General features: G+C 42.1%; 2 protein-coding genes across 14 annotated transcripts in view; one reads left to right on the top strand and one right to left on the bottom strand.

Annotated features, from left to right (window-relative positions):
• The window catches only part of baz2ba (bromodomain adjacent to zinc finger domain, 2Ba), a 67,688-nt gene extending 44,519 nt beyond the window's left edge, over positions 1–23,169 (top strand). The window contains exons 9-38 of one of the 13 annotated variants that reach the window (XM_084947608.1): positions 1,331–2,084; positions 2,550–2,819; positions 3,353–3,413; positions 3,535–3,643; positions 4,503–4,604; positions 5,167–5,284; positions 5,889–5,981; positions 7,681–7,742; positions 8,020–8,085; positions 8,779–8,844; positions 9,062–9,106; positions 9,355–9,387; positions 11,291–11,356; positions 11,734–11,874; positions 12,189–12,443; positions 12,804–13,027; positions 14,390–14,464; positions 14,542–14,773; positions 14,866–14,928; positions 15,336–15,480; positions 15,811–16,634; positions 16,729–16,981; positions 17,126–17,281; positions 17,460–17,620; positions 17,725–18,053; positions 19,371–19,506; positions 19,602–19,748; positions 20,260–20,561; positions 21,299–21,442; positions 21,604–23,169. In XM_084947608.1, coding sequence (XP_084803734.1) covers positions 1,331–2,084; positions 2,550–2,819; positions 3,353–3,413; positions 3,535–3,643; positions 4,503–4,604; positions 5,167–5,284; positions 5,889–5,981; positions 7,681–7,742; positions 8,020–8,085; positions 8,779–8,844; positions 9,062–9,106; positions 9,355–9,387; positions 11,291–11,356; positions 11,734–11,874; positions 12,189–12,443; positions 12,804–13,027; positions 14,390–14,464; positions 14,542–14,773; positions 14,866–14,928; positions 15,336–15,480; positions 15,811–16,634; positions 16,729–16,981; positions 17,126–17,281; positions 17,460–17,620; positions 17,725–18,053; positions 19,371–19,506; positions 19,602–19,748; positions 20,260–20,561; positions 21,299–21,442; positions 21,604–21,760 — 5,589 coding nt within the window. In that variant the 3' untranslated portion in view covers positions 21,761–23,169. Of the gene's footprint in view, positions 1–1,330; positions 2,085–2,549; positions 2,820–3,352; positions 3,414–3,534; positions 3,644–4,502; positions 4,605–5,166; positions 5,390–5,888; positions 5,982–7,680; positions 7,743–8,019; positions 8,086–8,778; positions 8,845–9,061; positions 9,107–9,354; positions 9,388–11,290; positions 11,357–11,733; positions 11,875–12,188; positions 12,444–12,803; positions 13,028–14,389; positions 14,465–14,541; positions 14,774–14,865; positions 14,929–15,335; positions 15,481–15,810; positions 16,635–16,728; positions 16,982–17,125; positions 17,282–17,459; positions 17,621–17,724; positions 18,054–19,370; positions 19,507–19,601; positions 19,749–20,259; positions 20,562–21,298; positions 21,443–21,603 lie in introns of all 13 variants that reach the window. The other 12 variants (XM_084951516.1, XM_084943744.1, XM_084944514.1 and 9 more) reach the window with 12 other exon arrangements.
• Positions 23,170–23,598: 429 nt separating this feature from the next.
• On the bottom strand, positions 23,599–26,524 carry LOC146393921 (uncharacterized). The gene is made up of 5 exons (XM_084925418.1): positions 26,514–26,524; positions 26,155–26,478; positions 25,355–25,905; positions 25,209–25,262; positions 23,599–25,123 (listed from the first exon to the last, which is right to left on the bottom strand). Exons 1-4 carry the CDS (start codon positions 26,522–26,524, stop codon positions 25,213–25,215), a joined length of 936 nt encoding a protein of 311 aa, XP_084781544.1. The 3' UTR covers positions 23,599–25,123; positions 25,209–25,212.
• Between the last annotated feature and the right edge of the window lie 1,442 nt (positions 26,525–27,966).

The raw sequence follows: 27,966 nt of genomic DNA, 5'->3' as shown, positions 1-27,966 counted from the left end.
TTTTTATCTTTTGTGCGAATGTCACGAGTTTCTGTTATGATGTGGCGAGAGGAAAAAATGCTTGCATCAAACTTTAATGTCATCGCTGCTACTGTGAATCATGATATTTGTACAAAGGGGTAGTTGCCAGTTATACTGACCATCAGAAGTATTCAAAACATTTATTATGCAGGAGTTTTACTGTCATCCTACAGTGTTATAGTAAAAGCACAGGAGGCCTTTCAGTTTAATTTAGCACGTATGTTGATAAAGATTTCCTTCCAGCTTTCATAGTGTGTTGGTTTATTTGATGATCACTTCCGCAGCCAGTAGTTTGCAGTGGATGCTGGCCAAGCATGCTTTATTAAGTTAAAATCTCCTCTTTTATGAACATTGACTTTTTAACATTTTAAACTTTCAAATTTTTAAATCAGATTTTTCAGAATTTTCTGACTAATTTGCATTGGGTACGTTTAGCATACTGCTGTAGAGATGACACAGATAATGCCTCTGGTCTTGTTACTTTCCTGAGGCAACCATTGCTTGTGCACGGATTCCACTGTATTATTTATGGTTTTTCCCGATTTCAGATGAAATGCTGTAAAAATTGACATTTGTATTTGCTTTTCACTTCACAAATTCGATTTCTCCAGATGAAATATGAACGACAGCACCGTGATCAATAAGCTAAACTTATTGGGATCAGCGTATTCATTTCCCTTTTTTGTTTTTACCAGTATAGAGAAGTTTACAGCAAGCCGAATTCCCCCTGTGGTTTTCAGCACTGTTACTGTATTTCATGGTCTGTGAAATTGATTTGTTTCACTTCATATCACATCCAGTTGAAAGTGCAACATTAAAGTCTAACCTGCCTTTGCTTAAACACCGATTGAGCCAAGCTGGTCCTCGCTGTGAAAAAAAATAAAAAAAATAAAAAAACAAGCCAAAACAAAAGGCAAACATGTCTAGCTGTATGGTGATAATGATGATGGAGCTTTTCAAATGTGCAGACAAGTAATTACAATTTTAGAGAGATACACAGTGTCTCTTTTCTGTAAACTTGGCTGAGAACAATGCCTTTGGTTATTGCATTTATGTTCTTTTTGTTTCCCTAAAAGAAGCTTAGACACAGTTAACTGTACCAGTGTTCAGCATTGTAGTTTTGTCACCTGCTCAAACAATCAGCAGTGATGTGAACTGACAGCTAAAGCAACTCTACTTTGTCCCATTTCTTTTCTGTTTTTTTCCCTAACCTTTCTTTGTTGTTCCCATTCTGTTTCCCTCTCTGTCCCTCCCTCTGACTCCATACCTCTCCTTGTTCTCTGCCTCTCTCCTCCTCCTCTGTTCCCAGACTCTCATGTCCCAAGGGCAGACGTTCCCAGCTGAGCTAAAGAAGCAGCAGCAGGGGCCAAACAAATCTCCCAAGAGGACATCTCTGTCTTCATCGCCATTGCCACTCGTCCCACCTCCTCCACCCCAGAACAATCACTCCAACCTCTTCCTCTCAAGTGCCCTGCTGGGGCTCCCTGAACCCCATCACCCAAATGGAGTCATCCAAAGCACCACTCAGGACGCACCTTTGGCCCTCATCTCCAAACCTCGCAAAGACTCTGCCTCTCAAAGCAAGTCCCCTCAGCGTGACGCTGATGCTGGGTCGATGCCTGTCAATCTGAGCACAGGGGCAAACAGGACCCAGGCAGCCGGCCAGGCTGGGCCTCCGTCACAGCCCCCCACTACCTCACCCCATGCTACAACAGGCCATGGATCCAGAAAGAACAAGACCGCCAAGGGGAAGGGACAGACACCAGGGCTAGGACAGGGACAGGGACAAGCAGACCCTTTAGCTGCCTGGAAGGGCTTCTCTCAGAACCATCTGGTGCAGTCTCTAGTAGATCTGTTTCGAGGAGGAGAGTCTGGGATTGGGATTCCTGGAGTTAGTATCCCTGGAGTTGGAATTCCTGGAGTGGGGATCCCTGGGACATGTAACCCCACAGCTGGGCTCCCAGCCAACAAGGAATCTGATGACTCAGGAGATGATGATGATGAGGAGGATGATGATCTTGAGGAGGAAGAGGATGAAGAGGACTCAGATGATAGTCTGTCAGGTTGGTACCTTCTACGGCAGTGAATGTAACTTTCACAATTAAAAAAAGGAGCTGAAGATAAAAATCAGGGCTGACAGCTAACCACTATATTAATTACGGATTACTCTTCTAATTATTTAGATTAGTCAGTCAGTTTAATACCAGTGCTGGAGAGGAAACCCAGGTCAAGCTGAAGTTACTATCATATAGGACAAAGAAAAGCGTTAAAATCTCACAGCTCAGAAGCTGTGATTCTTAAATAGTGTGCATTTTTGCTTGAACAAAAAAAATAACTCTGAACAGTTCTGTTAATTTGTTTTGGCAGATGAACTAATCAAATAATTGGTTATGTCTGTGCAGTTAAGAAAATAAAAAAAAAACCCAGTCATTAAAAAAAGATATTAAATGCTAATCCACTTTGGTGAATTGATGCCTCTCTGTTTTTTAACTGCTCACCTCTCTTTGCACACTTGTGTCCAATTTCAGAGTCTGACACCAACTCGGACAGTGACATCTCTGGGAAGAAGGTGAAGGAGTTAAAGCTGCTGCCATCTGGATCATCTAAGAAGGAGATGACTCCCCACAGGCTAACCAAAGGCCCAGAACTACTGAACACCTCAACGAATCACACCGCCACCAGCTGCTCACCACTCAACCTCCAGGTCATCAAGACTCCCACCATTGCCACCAGCTCCAGTGCCTTGGCCTATCACAGCTCTCCAGGCTCTTCCTCCTGCAGCCTAGCCTCTCCGTTAGGTAATGTATTCAAAATGCTGCATTGGGAAAAGTATTAATGCAAGAGGTAAAGGATGAGTTTTAGTAGGCTCTCTCTTGCTGGATCTTTTCAGTCTCACAAACAACACTGTAGTATGCTGCTGGAGTAAATTATTTTTCCCAGAGGGAGTATATTCCCATCAGCCTCATATGAAGTGATTGTTACATTTAGAAAGGCAGGAAGAAAGCAGTTGGTTGTCTTAGCTTACCCAGAGCTCTGAGGTCCTGCAGGGCCATGCTCGAGAGCCTCGACAACTTGTTTGGCACAGCAACAAGGTTGATTTCTGCCTCTTTCAATGCAAAGAGATTACCCAGATCAGAGAAAATAGGATATAAGTGCAGCTTGCCAGAAATATTTCAAGTAGACATTTCCAGTCATCTACTCTAAGTGACATTTTCTCTTATGTGTGTTTTGTGCTCACACTTTTGAATGTGTGTAAATATATATACCATAGACATGGTGTTAGTAAATTTCTTAAGTTAAGGAAATCTGAACTTAAACCATCTCTCCACAGGTTTAGGAAAGCGGAAGAGGGTGATGGATGAGAAGGAGTTGATGATACCTCTGGAGTTAGGGTACGTATAAGTGACGGATTTCAACAAACACACTCCGGTTACATTTTGCTTCAGCCACAGATGTACTCATTTTTTTGTTTTTGTTAACATCAGTGTTATTTATTCCGTCTCCCAAACCTAGGTGGCGGAGGGAAACTAGAATCAAATCGGTGGCTGGACGGCCGCAGGGCGAGGTGGCCTACTATGCCCCCTGTGGCAAGAAACTGAGGCAGTACCCAGATGTGATGAAGGTACCTGGGCCTCATGGCCTCACAGCACGCTTTGAATCCGTGATACAGATTCTTTTGGGCAAAAAGATGAGCAGTTTTGTTTGTAACAGCGACTACTGCGGGGTGGTTTATGATTTATCACAGAAGGATTTTTTTCCCCCTCTAATAACAGCAAAACCGCTCATCCACATTGCTCAAAGAAATGCTTATGTATCAGGATTTGTTCTATATTATCTATGCTACTGCTCCAGCTGTCCCTCCAAACCCCCACCCCACGCCTCCACCCTCCCTGCTTTCTGTGACCATAATAGTGACAGATGATATTCTTAGATTCACTTCTTGTGCCACTTTTTTCACCTCTCCTTCTCCCTCCCCACCGAATGATTAATGGTTAGTGTTGGGATGCACGACTTTGGCCCCATTTGTACAATTTAATATGACCTGCGGCCTTCTTTGTTTGTTTCATCAAAAGCACAAACACACAGATTGTCTGAACTGCCTTTTGAGTGTTGTCGTGCAAACACACGCGCACACACACACAAAAAAAGAAAACAACTCCATGCAGTAACATCCACTCGCTGCTAGTCAGGCAGTAGGCAGTAAAAGCCTGGCGATGCCACAGATAAATAAGAAAGGGCCTGAATTGTGCACCCCAAGGTCAGAACCATTTTTCCCTCCTGAGAGCTGTTGCTCTTTTTTTTTTTTTTTTTTTTTTTTGTCCCCTGGCTTTTATAAAGATTAGCAGCACTGCACCGATGCACTGTAACCGTAGACTCCCTTCCATCTAGTGCCTCCCAGTTGCTTTTCAATGTCGCTAATTTTCACATTTTTCCTTTTTTTTCTGCCTAAACCAACGCCATTATTATTTTCTCTTCTGTAGTATCTATCCAGAAATGGAATAAGTGGCATCACGCGTGATAATTTTAGCTTCAGTGCAAAGATAAGGGTTGGTGACTTCTATGAAGCCAGAGAAGGACCCCAGGTGACTGCCTTTCATCTCTCTCTCTCTCTTTCCCTGATCCCTCTTCATCTTTTCATCTAGCGGCAGGCAAAGCTTCATGCAGCAGTCACTGTCAGGGCATGAGTAGGAATCAGCCAAAGCCCTCAGTAGTCCTAGTTCATAGACCTCGCACTGTGCATGGAGAAATGTAATAATCAGCTGACATTACTTCCACAGGTGACCACTGATATACTCCATGTAATGTCTGTGTGTGACACAAAGAGATAAACTAGGAAATGGATGTGTGTTTCTAATTGGAAGCAGAATAGAGGAAGTGCTAATATAGAAATACAGCAGTGCTGAGGGGCAAGAGAAACAGAATTCTTATTTAATCTGCTATTTAGCCTGTGTTTTATTGTGAATCACTTAAAATGTAATGATATATCATTTTCAGTCTCTGCTGAATGCAGAGCCTAGCAACTAATGATTTAATTGTCCTTTAGTCACATGAAATGATTCATGTTGGCAAGTCATTCACTGTTGCATCTCTCCACATCCCTCCCAATCTCTCTTTCTCTACTTTTTTTTCTGTCCCTTTTTCCAGGGTTTACAGTGGAGCCTGTTGAAGGAGGAGGAGGTCATACCTCGTATTTTGGCAATGGAAGGCCGAAGGGGTCGTCCCCCAAATTCGGAGCGCCAGTTAGCAGGCGAAGGTGCCAAAGGTAACCGACGAAGGAAGGGACGACCCCCTAATGTAGGCGATCCACTGGCGCCTGAGGGCCCTAGTCCCAGTCAGGTCAAACTTCTGCGCAAACTAGAGGCTCAAGGTTAGCAGAGGAAATGAGCCCTGAAATATGTTTGTCATAAGTGTGTGTGCCATTCATCAACCAGCTATTATTCGGGTAGCTAACGACAGCGGAGGGGTCACAGTTTCAAATATTTTTCTTTTTAGCACAAGGACAAGTTTTTTCTGTCTTCAGTTTTTTTGTCAGGCTTTTTTGTTTGAGCCACCTACTTTATCTGAATAATACTAACAACAATTACTTGTCAAGATGAATCACCATTGTTAACATGTCTTGTTTTTGTGCCTTTGTGTTGCTTAGCAAAGCCCTGCAAACCTGATTTTTCAGCCCTACCTATGTAAAAAAATATTTGACATGTATTGCAGTATTTTAAAAATGCTAACGGATAAATATATCACTCTAAGTTTATTGTTGCAATTGCTAAACTTTATAAATGAAACCTTAGGAACGATCCCAGTTATTTATATGTCCAGTACAACTACAGAGGTTTCTCACCGGCACCGCTTTTGTTTCCACTTTGCAGAAATAGCCCGTCAGGCGGCACAGATGAAACTGATGAGAAAACTGGAAAAGCAGGCGCTGGCACGTGCAGCCAAAGAAGCTCGGAAACAGCAAGGTAAGCGAGTACAGGGCTGTAAACATGCTGGCGGAGGTTATTTAATTGGTCAGTTGGTCACTTCAGACTACTTTGGTCTAAATCAACAGAGTATAAAGCCCGGCAAGAACTCATATTGCTTGTATAGCCTTTGTTTGCATGTAGGTTCAAAACTGTTTTCATCATTTTTTAAGCTTTAATCTTCTTTCTCCTCTAATCTTTATTGCATCCAATCTCAAGGCTGTTTGCTTAGCTCTCGCTTAAATTCAGAGATGTAGCTAGACATGTTATACATTCAGAAATGTATAATGCACCAGAACATTTAAACAGTGGAAAACAATTTTGATCCCAATCCCGAAGATCACTTTTCAGTCTCACAATTTAAGTTTTCCAACTAGACAGCTCAAATCCATCGAGTAAATGTGCTGACACAAGTGACCCAAACATGAATACCAGCCACTTGTGACTTAACTGTGGATGTACCCTGTAGCTGCTGTGTATCTGTGTGGGGCCAGTTGTTAATGAATTTGTCCCTCAAGGATCCATGTTAGGCCCACTGATATTTGCCTTGTACAAAATGGCATAATATCTGACAGATGCAGTCCAGTATTGTAAATGCTTAGAAATCCGCTGAGGCAGCTTGTTTTCCTTCACGTGTATGTATCTGTCTGCAAGTTCAAAGTTAATTCTGAATACTGATTAGCTAGGTTGGGGCGATGATTGCTGGTCTCTCATGGATCAGAATGTCTTGGGCGATCTGGGCACTAGCTGGGCTCCAGTTTGTCTCTTGACAACAGTAATAAACAATCAATCCCCCAAACTGTCTATATTGGATTGTGGAGATCTCCTTAAAAGCATTAAACAAAGCCAATCACAGTGCCATTCAGTTTGTTAAACAAGACAGCATTTTCATCCACCTTACTGCTGTGAGCTTGATTAAAAAGTTGGATGGTCATTACTGGCGTGAAGAGAGCATCGGCTGCTGGGATATTTAACACCCTTAGTTCCCTTCAGTGCTAATAACCACAACAACAGACCGAAGAAGGCTCGTACAAGGAGCCAGGGCCAAGTTTTAATGTTTACAGACAGCAAGCAAATAAATTAAAGCATAAAATAACTTTTCAAACTGGAATGGGCTGTAGCTGTAGCTCCTTCCAGGAGCTCTGAGAGGTTTTTCTGTGACTCTTTCAGTCGGTGTGGTCATGTGTCTGTATGAGTTGTTTTGAGTTAAGCGATTCATGATGAATTGAGCTATCATCTGTAATTATCAGACCTGACCTACAAAAGTGATCATGAGGTCGCTGAGATTTCCTGCATAAGCGAAGCATAAATGTTCACAAATTAACCAAAAATAAGCACAAATGTCAGCGTCCTGAAAATTAGGATTGAGACATGATAGTGAGAGACCTGCTGTACCCTAAAGCCGTAGATGTAAAGTGTTGTTTAGATTCTAAATAAAATGTGTCATTTTAGCGAGGTCGTCTATGCATGTCGATTGTTTTCGAGTCACGGCCTTATTTTTTACAGTACTCTGTTTTAATTTAGTCCCCTGAATTTCTCTGTGCCTTGTTAAAAAAAATACATTGTGATCTCAGCGAGACCTCTTAAATAAATAAAGCGGAACAACTCCGAGTCTCTCAGATATGAATACGGTTGGAAGCCCGTGTTTTTATAGGTCATTTTTCTAGACACTGATGTAACACTGATTTGACTCTTGTAGCTATCATGGCAGCGGAGGAGAGAAGGAAGCAGAAAGAGCAGATCAAGATTCTCAAGCAGCAGGTGGGTCTTCTTTGTGGGTGTGCTGACTGCATTTTTCCCTTCTTTTCCTTATCTAAGTGTCCTGACACACACACTCCCTGTGAGCACTGCGGGGAATGTTGAATTGTTATTTTTTGATCCTTTAAAGCTTACTTTTCAATTACCATTATTACTTGTAGTGCTAAACTTGTTGTTGTGACTTTCTGCCCGGCCCAATTGGAATAGAGTGGTTGGAAAGTGATTTTATCTGGGGATGTCTAAAATATTAAGAGATTATGTTTTTGCTTTTTTTTTACAGGAAAAGATCAAGCGTATTCAGCAAATTCGGATGGAGAAGGAACTCAGAGCGCAGCAAATTTTGGAGGTACAGAATCTGATCCAGCAGCACCTCTGATTAAGCAGAACATTCCTGGATAGCTACAGCCCCTCAGTCTATAGTGTTTTAATCTTCCTAAAGCTCATTACTGAACAGCAGCATGCATTGGAGGGAGTTGCGTCTTCTTAGGCATAATTCCACATGGAACTAATGCTAAATTGGTCTTGGTTGACGGCTGTTGAATATTAAAATGGCTGTTGCTGCCTCTTCAGACCTTATTTAAATTGGACAGAAAAGTCTTTTTTTTTTTTCATCAGACAACAGTAACAGTTTAGCATAAGTGGGTCGAGGGGAAAAAAAAAGGTGCTGTTTTCTACACACAAACACACATCCAAGGATGCAGACACGTTCACACAAACACACACATATGCAGGGCCACACAATTATACTGTAGGAGCTTCAAAGTGTTTTAGCAGGACTAAATCAATTTTGAGTTGACACGGTTGGCAAGCCACTCTTAACAGGAGGCTTCAACATTTTCACAATTACGTGTTAAAGAGATACATTATTCATTTGCTGTGTTTTACAAATTTGACTGGCATTCAGGAGCATGAAATCTTTGCTCAAACCAGAAAACTGCAAACAATCAGTTAAAGTGCTGCAGAGCTCAAGTCTGATTGGACTTGATGTGCCTGAATGATATACATCTCCGTGATTCTTGACTTTAATCTTTATTCAAAGGCCAAACGGAAAAAGAAGGAAGAAGCCGCCAACGCCAAAATACTGGAGGCTGAAAAGCGTATAAAGGTATGCTTACAAATGAAACTCTTGGAAAAAATATGGAAAACTGTGATATACCTTTATTTATTTATTTATTTGTCTTCAAAAATCCTGTTCATTGAATTGTGTAATTCATTTACCGTGTTGTGGGGCTTTTCCATCAGCCTGTATTTGTACTTTTCACGATATTAATTCAATGGAAGCATATTGATTTTTCTCTCATCTTCTCATTCTCGCCTTCAAGGAGAAAGAGTTGAGGAGACAGCAAGCGGAGATGCTCAAACAACAGGTAGGCACTCTAAACAACTTACTGAGCCTCTTGAACCTCATAGTTACTGCTGAATAAAACCATTTACCTCAGACTTGAATAAAAATTTGAAGGTGCGCGTGCGTGTGTGGATGTGTTTTTACTTTGTGTATTTAAATATAGGCATGCGTGAGTGTGTGTACGTGAGTATTTCTCTGTTTAAAACGCCTTGCTTATTGGTATTGGATATTACTTCTGTTCCATAATATTTTGCCAACTCTCTCTGCCAGGAGTTGGAGAGGCATAGACTAGATATGGTATGGGTATGTTTATTTTTGTACATCTAACACCTGCATCGTGTAACTGGTTGTGTTATGGTTGTCATAGCAATGCATTAAGTGTAGCACTGGCTGCTGTCATACTACATTCTTCTGCATGGCTTTCCAGCAAAACCAACAAAAGAGAGAAAGAGTCAGTATGCTGCCTCCATCTGCTCGTCCTGAGGGACAACTGACCCTGTCACGGTGGCCAGGCAGCTTCTTTCCCCCTCCCCCCACCCTCCCCTTCTACTCAGAATGCATTGCAAAGACTGCTAGCCAATCCACACTCACTGTCTCAAAGTGCGCTCGAGGAGTTTCCATCCATCACATACATTGTCTAACTGTTGTATTGGAGTAGCCTGTGTTACCCGTGAGTGCTTGACGATTTCGGCTCAGACGTTGAGCTTGTGTCTGTTCGTCCGTGCATCTGTTCTGCAGTCCACAGAGTGCTGGACTTTAACCTGCCCCATCCCGGCCTCTCTGTCATTCACTGTTCCTAAACTCTGCACAATGAATGAAAACAGCTACTGAGAGTCATTTCGTCTTCATGGTGGAGACACTTACAGGCAGATTTCCCACCAGTTTGGTGCGGGCACCTTGGAATAAAAAAAAAAAGACCTTTGGGGGGGAAAAAAACAGAACTAGAATACAATCATCTTCACCATGGGGACTGTATGGTTCTATGTAGCTTTTTATTTTAGCCTGGCTCTCCTGCTTGTAGCCCTTCTTACTCATACACACTCACACACACAGTCGCAGCTGAATCTAAAGGTTCGCCTTCCTGTCGTGGACCAGGCCGATTACTGCATCAACCTCACGTGCGCTACAGTGTTTGAAATTAGGAAGCGCGTTTAATCCCGTGTGTTTAAAGTTGTCTCGTGTGGCCGTATCGCACTTGATTTATCGCAGTTTATTATCATAAAAGCCTTTAACGTCTTCATTGTTTTTGATGAATTGGAAGAAGCTGAATGCCACAGGCTTTCTGTCATTTTTCAAGTTTTCCATTTGTAGATAAATCAAACAAATAAGCACAAAGAAATATTGCGGCAGAGTGCTTGGCATCTAGCCTGTTTTGTTTATCACAATGACAAAACAGTTCTCACAAAACAGCCCATTTTAATCAGCGAGAACTGGAAATGTCCTTGGCAAGCCCTAATAGTGGCAATTGTGTCTTTCTGGTGGATCACAGAGGGAATGACAGCCTGATATGGAGGAGCGGGAAACCTTAAGAGATCAAATAAAATGATAGTCAGTCACCAGTGATTCCTGTGCCCTTTGGCAGTAGACTGTGTATCATGCACCAAAGAACAACACAGACGTCTCATCCTCAGCAGTCACATACTGTGCTAACACTTAAGCTGCCAAAACCACTGAAGTGAAATTGCTCAGTTTGTAGTTACACCTCACAATCCATTCCTCTTTATAACTCCCTACTAAATATTACAGGTGTGATGTGTCCCCCCCCCAAAAAGGCGATATCATTGATTCATGTAGCAGAATTGATTGTTTTTATCATAACTCTAATGACATGTGGCATGTCAGATGACTTCCGGCAACTAGTGTTTTGTTGCTTTTGTTGTGTCAGCTCTAGTTTAGAGGCGCCGTCACCGATTCCAGCTGCTTCTCTTTTTGAGCCTGTCATCACATCTATTTTGTACCGCATCTATGTGTTGCTTTTTGGTTGTCATTGTACTACTGTACTCTTCACTTATGCTTCCACCATACATGTGAAAGTGTATACATGTGAAGCATTGTTCTGTGTTTGTTCAAGTATGGTGCCTCTACTGAATTTAGTGCATCACAGTTTTACATTAATACACAATTATACTAAGGCTGGCCTTGACTACTGTATGTACAACGTGTGCTTGTTAATGTTTGCCTGTTTGTTTGTTTTTTGCCCCTTTAGGAGAGGGAAAGGAGGAGGCAACATGTAATGCTGATGAAGGCTGTTGAGGCTCGCAAGAAAGCAGAGGTAGCCCATATGCACGCAAATAAATGCAGAAACACACATGGGCGCACAGTCCACTCCATAAAAAGAGCCTAAGTCATTATTCCCTCGATGGATTCCTGCTTCCTCTCCTTTATGTGCGCTCTTTCCCTTCATTCATTTTTTTTTTCTGCACACTTACCAAGTCAAAAGATTCTGGCCCTCAAGCACTTTTCCTTTGAATGCACAGCAGCATTAGGCTGAATTCTAACACAGCTCAGCAAAGTCAAGTAAACCTTCTTGTCTGTTTTCTCACACACACACACACACACACACACACACACACACACACACACACACACACACACACACACACACACATTTTTCTTTCCTAATGCTCCCTTGAATTTTGGACTCTCTAGGAGCGTGAACGCTTGCGGCAGGAGAAAAGGGATGAGAAGCGTCTGAACAAAGAGCGTAAACTGGAGCAACGGAGGCTGGAGCTGGAGATAGCGAGGGAACTGAAGAAACCAAATGAAGATATGTGTCTGTCTGATCATAAGGTATATTATTATTATTATTATTATTATTATTATTATTATTATTATTATTATTATTATTATCATTATTATTATTATTATTATTATTATGATTGAGTGGACTGTTTTTCCTGAGACCATGTTACTGAATATTTTTATGTGGAAATGTGCGCCCTCAAGTGGTTAAAATAACATACTGCAAAATACACAAACTAAGCTGTCAATACTATTTTGAGCACATACACATAACATGTGACACACATGTTTTTCTAAGCTTTACTAATTGATCTTAATATGAGCAAAAAGAGTCATAATTTTACCGATATTGCTGCATCCAGGCTCTCCCTGAGTTCTCCAGGATTCCCGGACTCATCCTACCAGGACGTGCCGTGTCGGACTGCCTGATGCTTATGCAGTTCTTGCGAGGCTTTGGAAAGGTTTTGGGACTCGATGTGAACACGGATGTGCCCACGCTGGGAATGCTACAGGAGGGCTTGCTTAATGTGGGGGACAGCATGGGCCAAGTTCAAGACCTTCTGGTCAAACTGCTTTCTCTGGCAGTCTGTGATCCTGGTTTGCCACCTGGACAAAAGGTGAGCTGTGTTTTGAACTGACTGATTCTGCTTTAGGACTGTAGCTGAGACATAATCAAGTTAGTAAATATGATCCATAAGATACAATACATTAACAATGCCACCATATGTAGCTTTATCATATACATTTAGGACTAACTTTAGGATTATAAAGATCTTGCACAAAGTCATTTAGAATGACTTCAAAATCAGTGTTTTTACACTTGACTTGACATTATTTTAATGCTGATGCCTCCATTCCTTTAATAGCAATGTGATATTTTTGTTTTTAGGTTAAAGGCTTGGGTACATTTTCATCTATTTTAAAATATATATATATATATATAATTTATTTCCTATCATCAACTTCCCTATCCTTAGACAAAAACCATGCTGGGGGACCACCTGACTAACGTTGGCATCAACAGAGATAATGTCTCCGAGGTGCTGCAGATGTACATGGGAGCCCATTGTGGAAATACAGATCTGGCTCCTTTGGCTCTCAGTTTGAAGACAAAGGCCTTTCAGGCTCACACGCCTGCTCAGAAGGCCTCAATTTTGGGGTTCTTGGCTAATGAGCTGGCCTGCAGCAAAGCTGTCATCAGGTAGGTAACTGACCACTTTGAGTACTCCACAGTACTGTGCAAAAGTCTTGCACAATACTGTGGAAATACTCCATATTTCACTTGCAAGGAGCCAAGCTTTCTTTTATTTATTTATCTATTTATTTAAGTAGTCTTGAGCAATAATTCTCCAAGGTAACATGCCTTTAAAGACATGAAATAGTATTTTTTGCACCAACAAGGTGATGCCCAAACAAACTATCTAAAGGAAATGAACAGTATCTGAAAGTCATATCCTCAAGGAATAGGACCTGAGGGGTGTATCTGGCCTTTCAGTTGATCCATCTATTGTTCACTGAAGCCTCATCAAAAAAGGTCTCAGTGGAAGGGTGGCTGTCAAGAAGCCATTTTTAAGAAAGAGGAATCGGGATAAAAGGCTAAGGTCTGCCAAATTACACGAGAACTAGACTGAAAATCAGTGTCAACAGGTTTGATGAAGTGATGAATTCAAATGGTGTTGGTGGGGCCCTTCCCGAAATTGGTGGAATTATGAACATGGAAAAGTATGCATCCATCATGCAGTATCATCAGGAAAGGATGTGATGGGCAACAGCATAATCTTTGATGACAGTGACACCAAATACACCAGCAATGCAGTAAAAGCATACTTAGAAAAACACACAGTCATGGATTGGCCTCCACAGAGCCTGGATCTCAACATTAGTCATTATTGAACAGAGAACAGAACAAAAGACAACCAACATCCAAAGATTAACTTTGAATGTCTTACAAGAAGCCTGGAGAACTATTCCTAAAGACGACTTAAAGAAATGACAAGAAATCTGCCAAAGAGAGTTCACGCTGTGTTAAAGAATGAATAAACGTGGTCATTCATTAGAATTGTTGTTGCCTCATACACTGTTTTTCTATGTATGTTTGCACATGTTTCAGTAGAATAAAAGAAAGAAGACTTTTGCACATTACCATATGTCAGCGTAGGATGTGTCTCTTCCTCTGAGACAAAATTAAAAATCGAACAGTCCTTTTCACCAACCACACACTGGAAAAAATTAGTTCATGTGGTATATGTGGTTTTATTTTGTTTAACGCTGAAATTATATCTGAGCCAGTGATGTTATTTTTTTATTGATACGGTGGAGAACAATTAATAAAGCTGCAGTAGGGAGCAGTAAATTGCAGTCCTTTTTATTGTAGGGAAATAATAAAAGTATTAATTTGTGCTCTGGGATACCAGCTGTTATATTAAGCTTTTTTTTGAGCTGTAAATGGTAGCCAGCCCCCATGAACTTTTACTCATTATATTTATTAGTTTCCGAGATTACCTAAAACAATGGATGTGCACTGCCACAGCTATAATTAACAGAATTGTGTTTCCTCGTGCAGTGAGATTGACAAGAACCTGGATCAGATGGCAAATATGAGGAAAGACAAGATCATTATGGAGGGAAAACTGAAGAAGTAAGATTTCTTAACCCTAAAAATAATGTTTTTGTTCTCCATACTAGGTCAGACTAAACTCCTGTGTCCTTATACAGGTTGAGAACCATTTATGCCAAACGAACTGGAAAGAGGGAAGCCAGCATGGGTGTGGAAGAGAACCAGTCTGTTGGCACTCCATCCTCAGCCACCAAACGCAAGAGGAAACTGGGTGGAGACAGCGAAGATGACGACGACGACGACGATGACAGTGACGACCAACCGGAGGAAGAGGAGGAAGAGGAGGAGGAAGAACTAAAGAAGGTTAGAAAAGTGGAGACATATGATGAGGTAAGGTAATAGAGCCAGCTTCATTATAAGAAGCTAAATGTTTGTGCAGTTGCTCAAAGACATTTCCTGTATTTTTTTGTTCCTTCTATCAGGATGAAGTTGACCATGCTACTAGTGTCGAGGAACTGGAGAAGCAAATAGAAAAAATGGCCAAGGTATGTCTTTCTTGAACACGTTTAAATGCTTTAAAATGCATGAAAATCAGTGTTTGATTGATCCAGTTAATGTGGGATATACTCGAATATACAAAGTGAGATTAAAGAAAAATCTCCTGCTGCAGTAGAAGTAATGCCTCAGACACCTGCAATGCTAGACTTTGGAATTCAAGCTGCAAAATGTGTTGAAAACTACAATGTGATTTGTACGTTGTGTGAATATTTGTGTTGCCATAGGTCTGTTTACTAATGAAGGCACTAATTAGTTTGATAAATGACCTCATTAGCATCTTATGTGATGCTTCATATGTCGCACAGAAAAAAACAAAAAAACAAAAACTGGTAGGGCAGATTTCTTCTGTTTTTTGAAGGTCTGTAATTTCCATGTATGTTTTGTACAATTGCAGCAACATCATCAGACCAGAAGAAAGCTGTATGAGATATCCCATTCCCTACGCTCCATGATGTATGGACAGGATCGGTACCGCCGCCGATACTGGGTACTGCCCCACTGTGGAGGGGTCTTCATTGAAGCCATGGAGAGTGGAGAAGGTTGTTGCAGTACACCGCCCACTTTTTTTTTCTGAATACGTATATGCTTCACTTTGCTTATCTGAGAGGATATTTGGAAAATGAATGTGTAATGGTAATATGCTTGGCAAGAAGACAAAGAAAGACCTTTTGTAATTCGTGTAGCTGCATGTTCAGCTGTTTTGTTGCCGAGTGAAATACGCAGATAGCATCTGTCAACACTAATAACACAGCTCTGCCTGTCTTCCGAAAGCAAGCGAATTAGTGTAATGTCCAATAATCAGGATCCAGTTTCAGTGTTACAGTAGTTCACTTTCTAACTGGAGTACGTTTTTCTCCTTTTTTCTGCAGCTCCAGAGGAACTGGAGGAGGAGCGACAGAGGAGGAGGAGAGCAGCAGAGGAGGTCAAGGTCAAAGAAGAACCTCAAGAGATTGAGTTGCAGAAGGAGAAACCCACCAACCTCGATGGGCAGAGCACTCGAACACAGGACTTGGAGCAACAGAAAGAGGAGGAGAAGAAACACGAGGGGAAGAAAAACTCCCCGACTCTCTTCTACCAGCAACCAGGCTGTGTAACCAAGCTGTGCGCTCTCAGAGAAGTCAGCAAGGACATTGGTAAAGAATCTGTGAAGGCAGAAGACAAGGAGAGTCCCCATGGGAGACAGAATGGCAGTCCCCTAGGCACTCCTGTTACAACCACTATGTCAGCGTCCTCCCCCACTCACAATACCCTCGAGCCTGCAACAGCGGCAGCAACAGCTCCCTCCATGGTGACTGCTAACGACACAACAAACATCCCTCACCTGGCTTCATCCTCTTTATCTGCCCCGTGCCTGCCAGCTGCACGTGAAAGCCCAGGGAACACTCCTCCAACCTCATCCCCGGTTCCATCGCCACACCTTTCATTCCAAGCAAACGACCAGCTGCTCAGAGTGCTAACAGAAAGGAGCGGGCACTGGTTCAGTCTGCTCCCTCGCAACCCTTGTGACCTCTCCTCCCTCACCACAACACCACCAGGAGCGCCTCATGTGTCTCCTCAGGCATCCTCCACCCCAGCCAGACCCAAATCCCCACCTCCATCCCCTGCTCTCCCTCTCACCCCTTCTGCTGCCTCAGCCTCTGCCAGCCCACACCACCCAACTGGCATCCTCAGCTACCCACTATCCACCCTGCAGGTGAGAATCCTGGCTGGTAAACATGTTGCTATTATATTTCCTTTTGTGCACTACCACCTTCCTCACCCCTCTATTGTCCCTCTTTTCTCCACAGGTTAAGTCAGGTGTCTCTTTGCTAGGAGTTTCTTTCGCAAGCTGGCCCAGTGGAATGATAAGTCCCGGCCTGCCTTTGTGCAGCAGCCCTAGCCCCATGCCAAGTCACTCTGTAGAGGGCAACACAGCAGCAAGTGTCTCCAGTAAAAGTGAATCGCCTTTACTTCGCATTGAGAAAACTTGCTCTATGCCCTCTCCCGCCTTGGAGATGCCCAAATCCCTCGACCACGCCACGCCACGACCCATCCCAGAAGGTGAGCGACACTGGATGTATTATTTTGTATATATATATATAATGAGATCAGCCAATGCTATCCTTACTTAAGCCCAGTTTGATTTGACTGTAACATGTCTTAACTGAACAAAACATCTTCTTGCTTTCACACCCGTGTGCTCAGAGATGCTGACAGGTTGGTGGCGGGTGTCTGACATCGAAGAGCTCAGGGCTCTTGTCAATGCTCTCCACAGCCGAGGAATCAGAGAGAAGGCCCTCCAGAGACAAATGCAGAAATACATGGAGATCATCCCCCAGGTCTGCACCAAACACAGAGACGGTAAGTCTGGAAACAGCTCCTCTGAGCACATAATGACACAGATTCATTCATGCTTAGAAGCGTTTCCTTATAATCCCACAATAAATTGCTAATACTGTGTCAGTGAGGTTTATTGAAGTTTATATGAACAACTGTCTTTCACTGCCTAACCCATGTGTCTGCTGTGTAATTTATCTAGTGGCCATGATTGAGCTCCATGAGTTGGAGGAGAGCCAGGTCAGTGTGGAGTCGGTGCGGGGCTGGTGTGTTGAGGAGCAAGCAATGGAAATGGACATCGCTATACTGCAGCAGGTTGAGGAACTGGAGAGGAAGGTCACCGCAGCCAGCCTGCAGGTTAAGGTGAAATAGTAACACACTAGCACAAATATTTCTACATATTTTGTTTGTGAAATTTATGTTTTTTTTAGAGGCCAATAAACTCAACAGCTCATTTCCTCTCACAGGGCTGGACGTACCCGGACCCTCAGTCTGAGCGTGAGGACCTGGTGTACTACGAGCACAAGCCCCTGACCAAATCCACGGCCTCGGCGACAAACACGGGAGACAAGGAATCCAAGGAGCATCTGGAGGAGCGGGGAGAGAAGGGCGGGGTGATGCGTCACCCGGACAACCCGCTGGACATTGCAGTGACACGTCTGGCTGATCTGGAGCGCAACATCGAGAGAAGGTACCTGAGGAGCCCCTTAGGTACCACCATTCAGATCAGGCTGGATAATGTGGGTACGGTCACTGTCCCTGCCCCCGCCCCATCTACTAGTGCTGACAGGGAAGGGTAGGTCATTTCTCCAACCAGCTCCCCACTCTCCCACTAAGACCCTTTCCTCTCTCTATGTGTGCTTTTTTTGTTTCCCATATTACTCAAAGGGTGAGGGTCTTTGCTGATTTCACAGCAGATTTTTGTGGTTGCCTGTTGCTTTTTTTTTTCTTTCGTTTTTTTTTTCCTTTTTGTCTTGTGCAGCTTTTTGTGTGGGAGGGGCTCCACTCACTGCCATTTTTTCCCCCTAAAGTCATCTGCATGGTGTTGTGCATCAGCAACCTCAGTTATAGGCTTACTTACAGCTCCCGCTATTCAGCATACACTTACCCTTCCTGCATGAGCGTCCCCCTTAACATGATAAAAAACGTGTGTACCTCTCCCCAGCACTCTATACTCCCAAAAACGTCATGCCTGTCTCTGCCCAGATGGAGCTTTTTACAGCATCTGGTTCAACTGACACAGTTTACTACAAACCCATTTTCATAAAAAGTTGTGTGGACTTTAAATAAAAACAAAATGCCGTGTTTTGAAACTCATTAAAAATTATTTGTTTAGTTAAAAACGGAACATGTTAAATGTCGAGAAACTGATAAATTCACATTTCAGAAACTTGTCTGTTTTCTTTATTTTTTTTCCACACCTTTCCGTTTTTGCTTGACATAAAGTTAAGCTTTGTTTCAGGCCCACCAAATGTTTCCAGCGGGTGATAGGTGTGGATTGTAGTAGCCGGGATCTTACTACAGATTGATTCTGAGCTGTGAAATAAGCAAACCGCTCCCTGAGAATGACACACTGCCAGCATTTGATACTCTAAATTGTGTGCATTTTCCTTAGCATTAATGGTGCCCATACCATAAGACGTTGGGTAGGTCTTACCCTCTTTAGCCTGCAGTCAATGATTTCTGACTTTCAAATTAAGATTTGTCACACCAGAGACCAGTTTTGTACTTTGCCTCGGTCCATCTTGAATGACTTCTTAGAGACTCAGCCTCACATCAGCGCTCTTTTCACTACTGAACCTAACGACGCTTTACAGCGTCTCACACACAGTCTTTGTCCTGTCTCAACTTTTTTTAAAACATTTTGCTGGCATCAAATTCAAAATGACCATAGAGCTTAAAATAAAGAGTAAAATGCTGTGATCATGCCCCTGAACGTTATAAACACGAGCTTAAAATTATTTGCAAGTCACTGCATTTTGTTTTTATTCACATTTTACACAGCAGCCTTAGTTTTATTGGTTACGGGTTGTAGTTTGTGTGTAAATAACCCCACACGTTCCCATATGTGTATCTATTTTGATTCTCATAACCTTCCCTTAAATTCCCTCAGCAGCGAGGAGGAGGTGGCCCACGGTATGAAAGTGTGGAGGAAGGCCCTTAGCGAAGTGCGCAGCGCCGCCCAGCTGGCCATGTGTATCCAGCAACTGCAGAAGTCCATTGCCTGGGAGAGGTCGATAATGAAAGTGGTAAGAGAATAAAACAACAGCCTGTGTCCACAATGTCAATTGAAAACTATCTGGAAAGTTTGCACTTGTTTTTAATGGACACACTTATTTTGTAGTACTGTCAGATTTGCAAGAAGGGGGATAATGAGGACCTCCTCCTGCTGTGTGATGGCTGTGACAAAGGCTGCCACACTTACTGTCACAAACCCAAGATCACCAGCATCCCAGAAGGAGACTGGTACTGCCCGGCCTGCATATCCAAGGTATCTGAACCTTTTATTACTTATGATTTTTTTTTTAATGTGCATTTTTTTAGACTCATCTCAGGACTTATTTTACTCCTGTTTTGTAAAGTTGATGGTAGAAAGGCAAGAAGAAAAAGGACACATTGTAGAGTATATCTTGTGCATCTAAACCGCAAGGACATTTGCTCGCTCAAAGAAATCTCATCAGCTGCTCCTCCCCTAGAGTTTTATTGCTTGCTCTTCACTTTTATTGTCTGCAGCATGGATTTATCCCATTAAGTGACAGTAAAACTCATAAGTCATACTCATACTGATACAAGCTGAGTAACGATTTTTAACGCAGGCTTTAAAGAATTTGTGTTGATGCAGATGTGGTCAGCAAAGGGACTAAATATTATTGCTTGTGTAAGATATGGCAAATTGATATGACATTTTAGGAAAGGACAATATTAGGAGGATGAAACTAAATGGTTCCAGTTTGAATAGCACCCGAACTAAGGAAATGCTGCAATTTTGGGTACTTTTGCAGGCAAGTGGTCCATCCCCCAAAAGCAAAAAGCCTCCAGCCAAACCAGTAGCATCTAGTGGGGGGAGTAGCAAGAAGGGCGGAGAGGCGAAGAAGAATGGAAAGCAGGCCGGTAACGGGGAAGTGTCGGAGGATGACTCAGCAAGTGCCAGCAGTACGCCCAAAAAAGGAGCAAAAGACACCAGCAGGAAGAGGAAAACGGAGGAGAGTTCACCTGCTCTAACGACATCCAATCAGGAGACCACTGGGTGTGTGAAGCGAGCCAAGACGGCTCGAGACAACAACAGGGACCTGGGATTATGCAGGTATGTCTCCATGGCATGTTTGCACTTGTCTTTCTGTGTCATTTTCTTCTCAGTAGTTGCACAGTAATTTCCACCTGCTACAAAGCTGTATGGAAAGGTTGGAGGAAGCTGATGTATTTTACATTTTCTGTTGTGTTTAAAGCCACAAAACCTCAGATCATCATTTACTTGCAGTATTTCATTCCTGGAATTTTTCAGCACAAAGTCAGCCTCTTTTTTGTTTATTAGCGGTTTTATTAGCTCATAAAACCTTAAAGATTATGAGTTAAATGCAAATTTTAAACCTCATGGACATATTTTTGACCAGCAGCAGAAACAAACTGTAAACAGTAAGCTGAAATACACTGGTTAGGAAATGCTGTTTACACAACCACTTAGGGGAAAGCAGCACTATCTTAGCTTTCTTTTACCTCAGGTTTCAGTCTACTCAGCTTTCTGGGGAAATATCTGATTCTCCAGCTGTTAGTGCTCCACTGTTCACCAGCTAGTCCTAGCTTTGTGTACCATAAACCCAAAACAATGATTTAAAAGAAACTTCCAATATTCAGACACAATGGGAGCCTCATTCACACACTTCACCCACATGTAACCGATCCCTTGTCAATCCAGAAATATTGGTTATAGCTGCTTAAACGTAAGAGGAAATTATGAAAGAAAGCTTTTCTGTGTTACACACAAAGCTTATATTTACACAAAGTCATGGCCAGAGTTTAACTGTGTGTTTGTGTGTCCTACAGAGTACTCCTTGCTGAGTTGGAGCGGCATCAGGATGCATGGCCTTTTCTCACACCTGTCAACCTGAAATCGGTGCCTGGCTACAGGAAGGTCATCAAGAAACCGATGGACTTCTCCACCATACGTGAGAAGCTTGTGAGCAGCCAGTGAGTTCCCATCGCTTCTCTTGGTTCTTTTTTCTGCTAAAAGCCTCGCACAGAAGTTAAAGCAAGACCAGTGTTTTCAGTTTTGTTTAGTTTTTTCAGGAAATGATGTGATGTGTCTGCTGTTCTCTTTAACCTGAATATGTCTTTTTTTTAAATTTCAGGTATCAAAACCTGGAGACGTTCATCATCGATGTCAACTTGGTCTTTGATAACTGTGAAAAATTCAATGAAGACAATTCAGACATTGGTCGAGCTGGTCATAACATGAGGAAGTTCTTTGAGAAGCGCTGGACTGAGCTTCTGAAACAAACAAACTAAAACAAAACAAAAAACACTTAAGATTAAAAAAAAAAAAAAAGTCTGTTCAGACTCTTTCCCAATACACCCATTCAACTTTTCGTACCGGAGCACCAGGTGTTACTTTTTATTTTGTGATGGAGAACGTGGCTTTGCAGGATGGTAGAAGAAGAAGCCAACTCCTTAATAAGGAACCTGTGGTGTGCTTAGGAGAGGTGTCACCTTGAAAAATAAAAAGTTGTTTAGGTGCGCTGGATTTATTACAACAGGGATAAAAGCCCCAAAGAGTCCCAGAGAAATGGGGTGTCATAGTGCAATACCATTCCCTGTCTCAGAACACTGCACTGAATGAATCCTCAAAAATGTCACTGATGTGTCTGCGCTAGAATACTTTCCACTACTTGTAAATAGTTTGTTTTTGTTTATTTGGGTTTTTTTGTTCGTTTGTTATTTAATCGTATTATAGTGAATGTATTTAATTTTGTAATAATTATTTATGAATCAAGGTCCACTTCATTTTCTATGAAAAAGGAGGAATCAGCCGAACTGCTTTGACTTCTGAAAAGGAATGTGTTATTGTGTTATAATTTTTTTCTCTCTCTCTCTCCCAAATATCAAACAAAGCCAAGACAAAAAAAAAAGAAAAGGAAAAAAGAAAAAAAAAAGAGCTGTTTACACTGTTCAGTGCTTTGGGGCATCGGAGGACTGTATTCAATTGTTCGATCTGTAAAACTGCATTTATTTACAGTAACTGCAGAGGAACAGTTAGGCTATGGTGATTCATGTGTATATACTGTTTATTAATGTCTATATTATGTCTTGTTTGGAACAATGTGTAAAAATTGTTTAAGAATATTAAGATATTGTTTATGCCTTAGAATGATTGTAGCATTCTATTTTAGTGAACGTGATGAAAACATTATCATAAATATTGTTTGTACAGTATATACATATCCTCTGCAAACACTGTGGTATCCTTAATCTTGGTAGTGCCTACCCTTCCAACAGGGGCATGTAGGGGATGTTATCGTTTTTAGTTTTCATTCTTTATGATAATTATTTTTTTATATGATTTCAATCCAACAAGGCCTCCAAAGTTGGACAGTGACACAGAAATCATTCCTCCCCATAAATAATAATAACTAAAAAGAGAAAAAAAGGAACAACAAGCATTCAGTTATGCTTCCATGATACATTTCCTCACAATCTGCCACAATACAAGGACCTAAGGCCATTTTTAACCACTGTGTTGAACCTTGCTGTGTGTTGTGGCCTGATGGAGGCAGCTAGATTTTTTTGTACCCAAGTCAAAAGTACTTGAAGTTACTTTATTTAAGATATTGTGGAATAAAAGTATCATTCTTTTGTAGGAGCTTTATTTTTCACTAGTGTGTGGCACGGACCTATTAAAAGGATGTTTTTCAACGTAAGTGACTCAATCTGGTTTCATTTCAAGTCCGACCTGCAGCTGTAGAAGTGCGGTTTAACTCTTTATTCTGTCAAAGTGCGAGTCATATGTAAAGTTGCACGTGTGACCGGATTAAAGAGAAATTTATTTTGTTTGTGCTTTTAGCTAAATATCTGCAATTGTACTTTACATCGTGTTAAATGCCTCTTTCATGACCAGACTGTAAAATGTTTTCAGGATCCTGAGAAGCTGCTCTGAAACATACATTTTCAAGGATCTCAGAAACGGTGTCTCAAAAATGAATTCAACTTAACATCTGTAAATTAACAATAAAATCCAGAAAGAGCAGATCCTTATTTGTCTCATCGAGTGGCAGATTGTCATGATCCAAGCAGCCAGGAACACACAGGCACAAATGTAACCTTCAAAAAAATGGGTTTTATTATACCCCCAAAAAGGACAAGATGGTTACAAAAATTCAAAATAACAAAAAATAAAGTTTTTAAGAATCAAGTGGGCCCATAAAAGAGGTTAACTTAACAGAACGCTACTCAAAAGTCACTTAACAAAAACATAACTCAACAAACTGACCTGCCCAAATGAGAAACAGCTCCAGTTATATAGCAAATGAATAAACCATTATATACACCAAAGGTGAAAACTAAAGAGATAACAGCTAACCATCATTCAAGAAGAACCCCATTCCCCCTGCATGATCACAATAGATGGTCCAGTCCACTTTATTGGCTTCTGCATTTAAACCAGCTCCACCCTCAGCCTCCTCTTTCAGCCAAACCAGGAAGGACTGGAGCGGAGGTCAGGTAACTCAGAAAGAGCAGAAATATAATCAATATAACATACCTATATAAAATAACAAACAATGCAAAGCAAAGTCTATGCCACCATTTGGGCTATAGCTTAGTGCTGTCATGCATTACAGGTAAACTCAAAATATCAAATTAGTTAACTTATGATCACAGAAGCTTTAGAGCATAACGTAAACATAAGACAAAAGACCAAATGAATATTACCTAAGTATCTCAGTTGTGTGGTTGCATGCATCCATCACACAGATCATAAAATGAAGACCGTTAATAAAAAGGAAAGTTAAGTGTGCCGTACACAGCTGGCAAGTGCAAGTTTAGCAAGTGCCTATTCCCAGGGTTTCTATACATTTTATTCTTGTAGGGAAAATATTAATCATGAACCCTGCCGCACGCTACAGTATGTATAGCCTGAGGCACTACACAGTTTAGACGCATACAGTTAGGTCCATAAGCATGTTGTTAATGACGTGTTTTGTAGTTTTACCTCTGTACATTACCAAACTCCAGATGTGACTTTCAGCTTTAATTCAAAAGGTTGTACAAAGGTTTTTACATTAAGTGCTGCGTAATTACAGCCATTTTTATACACAAGCCTTCATTGTCACATGCTTGAAAGTAATTGAGCAATTGACTGGTAACCAGTTTTCATAGCACTGTGAAGCCCATTCCCTCCTTGACAAATTAAGCAGATAAAAGATCTAGAACTGATTCAAAATTTTAAATTTGCATTTGGTGGTTGTTCACTGAAACTCTCAATTTGAGGTCCAGACCCAGTAGCGGTCCTAGCCTGTTTGGCACCCTGGGTGAACACTCCCTCTGCCCCCCCCACACACACACACACAAAGCAGTTGTGGAGTGTGCAGCAGTTGAGATGTTTAAGCTCCAGGCTTTGTGTTAATACAAGTATATATTAATATTCTTCATCATAAATGTTCAACACCGTTTCTTTAACCGATAGCTAGGAGAAATTACGGCAAATAAATAAGCCCATTTGAGAAAACAAAAGAAAAAAAAGAAAGAAAGGGGGATAGTTTAAATTTTAAAACACTTTACTTAAGGTAAAAATACAATATTATTCCTAATGAAGAAGCACCACGTCAAAAAAGTTGATGTCATTCCTCTGCTGTTGTTAAAATTTGGTTGATGGATCTGAAATGACAAAGATGAGGTCTTAGTGAAGAGAAAGTATTAGTAGCTACATCAACGCTGACCATTTAAAAAGACATCCACTCACAGAGTCAGTGTTTCAGGTCACTGGGAAATCCACTGCCGCTGATTTCGCTGTAACCTACAAAACAGGGTTTGATGCTTTAAAATTGGACTAACTTGTCAGCACCATTTAATTCAGCATTCCTGTGATTTTGGAGAATAAATGAATACCTGGTTGTCCATTGAGATGGCCGTAACTTGAACCGTTTGCCGGTGTGGTTTGATTGGAATGTAGTAGATGGTCACCGCTGCCGTCAGCGTAGTCTGTGCAGCGACGTTTTTCCGGTGGAAAGCCATTGTCATGTTCAAAGTCTCTGTCAGAGTGGGGTCGCTTGCGGCTCTCCCTTTCCTCGCTGCTTACTGAGTGGGAGATGGAAGCAGAGGAAGCAGAAGAAGCTAGTCCATGGTTTGGTTTCCCCACCGCACTGCCGCTGGTGCTGGGCTTGGAGCTTGTGGGATAGTCCCTCAGAGATCCATTCCCATTAACATGAACTACGCTGCTGTCAGCATAGTCTGTGCAGCGATGTTTTTCCGGTGGAAAGCCATTGTCATGTTCAAAGTCTCTGTCAGAGTGGTGTCGCTTGCGGCTCTCCCTTTCCTCGCTTCTTCTGTTTCTGTGGCTCCGAGCTGCGTCTGGGCTGTGCAGTTCGGGATCGCTGTCCCGATGTCTCTTCTTTTTCTTCTTCATTTCCGCAGCTCTGTCTGAATCTCCGTCAGAACTTCTATGGGATGATAGAGAACCAATGACATTGTTTAACAAAACCGAGATCAAGCTTTACGGCCAGCCTAAGACAGAAAAAGTGACCCATTATCAATAAAATGATGAAAATTCTTTCCGTTTTTAAGAAAATAATAATACTGATAGTGAGCTTTAACCCCATATTATTTTCAAACAAAATCTAGCTTAAAACAAACAAACACATTTCCTTCTGTTTTCATTAAAGGATCGAGAGAAAGATGGCAATACTCACCCACTCTCACGGTGTCTGTCTTTATCCTTTGATTTCTTCTTTTTCTTACTCTTTTTGTGTTTTTTAGTGTGGCGGGCCTCAGAGCTGTCGTGACTCCTATCCCTGTAGTGTCTTTCTCTATCTCTGCCAGAGCTAGAGTACAGTCTTTGCCTGTCTCGGGAAGATCGTTTTTCATTGCAACTAGAACTAGGCTTGGACTGATACTGCTCCTTAGTATCCTTACGTCCTTCAGTTCCTGTTGTTGCACATTTATCTTGTGGTAGATCCTTGGCTTCATCCTTGCTCACGCTAACTTTCTGTGGAGCTGCAGAAGCCCCACTGGTGCTTTGAGAGCAGCCCGGCTGAGGGGGTAAGGCTGCTGGGTCGCCATCTTGCCCAGAAGAAGGAAGAGCGGAAGCAGCCTTACCCCCTCAGCCGGGCTGCTCTCAAAGCACCAGTGGGGCTTCTGCAGCTCCACAGAAAGTTAGCGTGAGCAAGGATGAAGCCAAGGATCTACCACAAGATAAATGTGCAACAACAGGAACTGAAGGACGTAAGGATACTAAGGAGCAGTATCAGTCCAAGCCTAGTTCTAGTTGCAATGAAAAACGATCTTCCCGAGACAGGCAAAGACTGTACTCTAGCTCTGGCAGAGATAGAGAAAGACACTACAGGGATAGGAGTCACGACAGCTCTGAGGCCCGCCACACTAAAAAACACAAAAAGAGTAAGAAAAAGAAGAAATCAAAGGATAAAGACAGACACCGTGAGAGTGGGTGAGTATTGCCATCTTTCTCTCGATCCTTTAATGAAAACAGAAGGAAATGTGTTTGTTTGTTTTAAGCTAGATTTTGTTTGAAAATAATATGGGGTTAAAGCTCACTATCAGTATTATTATTTTCTTAAAAACGGAAAGAATTTTCATCATTTTATTGATAATGGGTCACTTTTTCTGTCTTAGGCTGGCCGTAAAGCTTGATCTCGGTTTTGTTAAACAATGTCATTGGTTCTCTATCATCCCGTAGAAGTTCTGACGGAGATTCAGACAGAGCTGCGGAAATGAAGAAGAAAAAGAAGAGACATCGGGACAGCGATCCCGAACTGCACAGCCCAGACGCAGCTCGGAGCCACAGAAACAGAAGAAGCGAGGAAAGGGAGAGCCGCAAGCGACACCACTCTGACAGAGACTTTGAACATGACAATGGCTTTCCACCGGAAAAACATCGCTGCACAGACTACGCTGACAGCAGCGTAGTTCATGTTAATGGGAATGGATCTCTGAGGGACTATCCCACAAGCTCCAAGCCCAGCACCAGCACCAGCGGCAGTGCGGTGGGGAAACCAAACCATGGACTAGCTTCTTCTGCTTCCTCTGCTTCCATCTCCCACTCAGTAAGCAGGCCCACAATGATTCCAGACAGCGACAAACAACAGAAGCTTTCATTTTCAATTGGGCTAAGCAAACCAAACTGCCCATCTGCTTCTTCCTCCTCTTACTGCAAGCCATCCTCCGCCAGCAGTTCCTCCTCCTCCAGCTCTTTGTCCTCCTCCAGCTCTTTGTCCTCCTCACAGTCTACCTCAGACGTCCAACCAGACGTTCGTTTTATTCCGCGTCCACTAAACCAAGTCAGCGGCATGCCTTTCATCCTGCTGCTAATGAAAGCCAGGATTTCTCCACTCCTGTCACAAGGGCTAAAACTCCATCTGAACCCCTGCCTCACTGTACAGAATCCTCCGCCGTTAGCGCTTCACCCTCAGCTACTGCTACAACTACCCCTTCTGTTGCAGCTAAAGAATCTGCTTCCGCTCTTTCTTCTTCTGGGCAAGATGGCT

Source organism: Perissodus microlepis, chromosome 1 (assembly GCF_051167445.1).
Source record: "Perissodus microlepis isolate ML-2025 ecotype Zambia chromosome 1, ASM5116744v1, whole genome shotgun sequence".
NCBI lineage: Eukaryota > Metazoa > Chordata > Actinopteri > Cichliformes > Cichlidae > Perissodus > Perissodus microlepis.
This window is presented reverse-complemented; position numbering and strand designations above follow the sequence as displayed.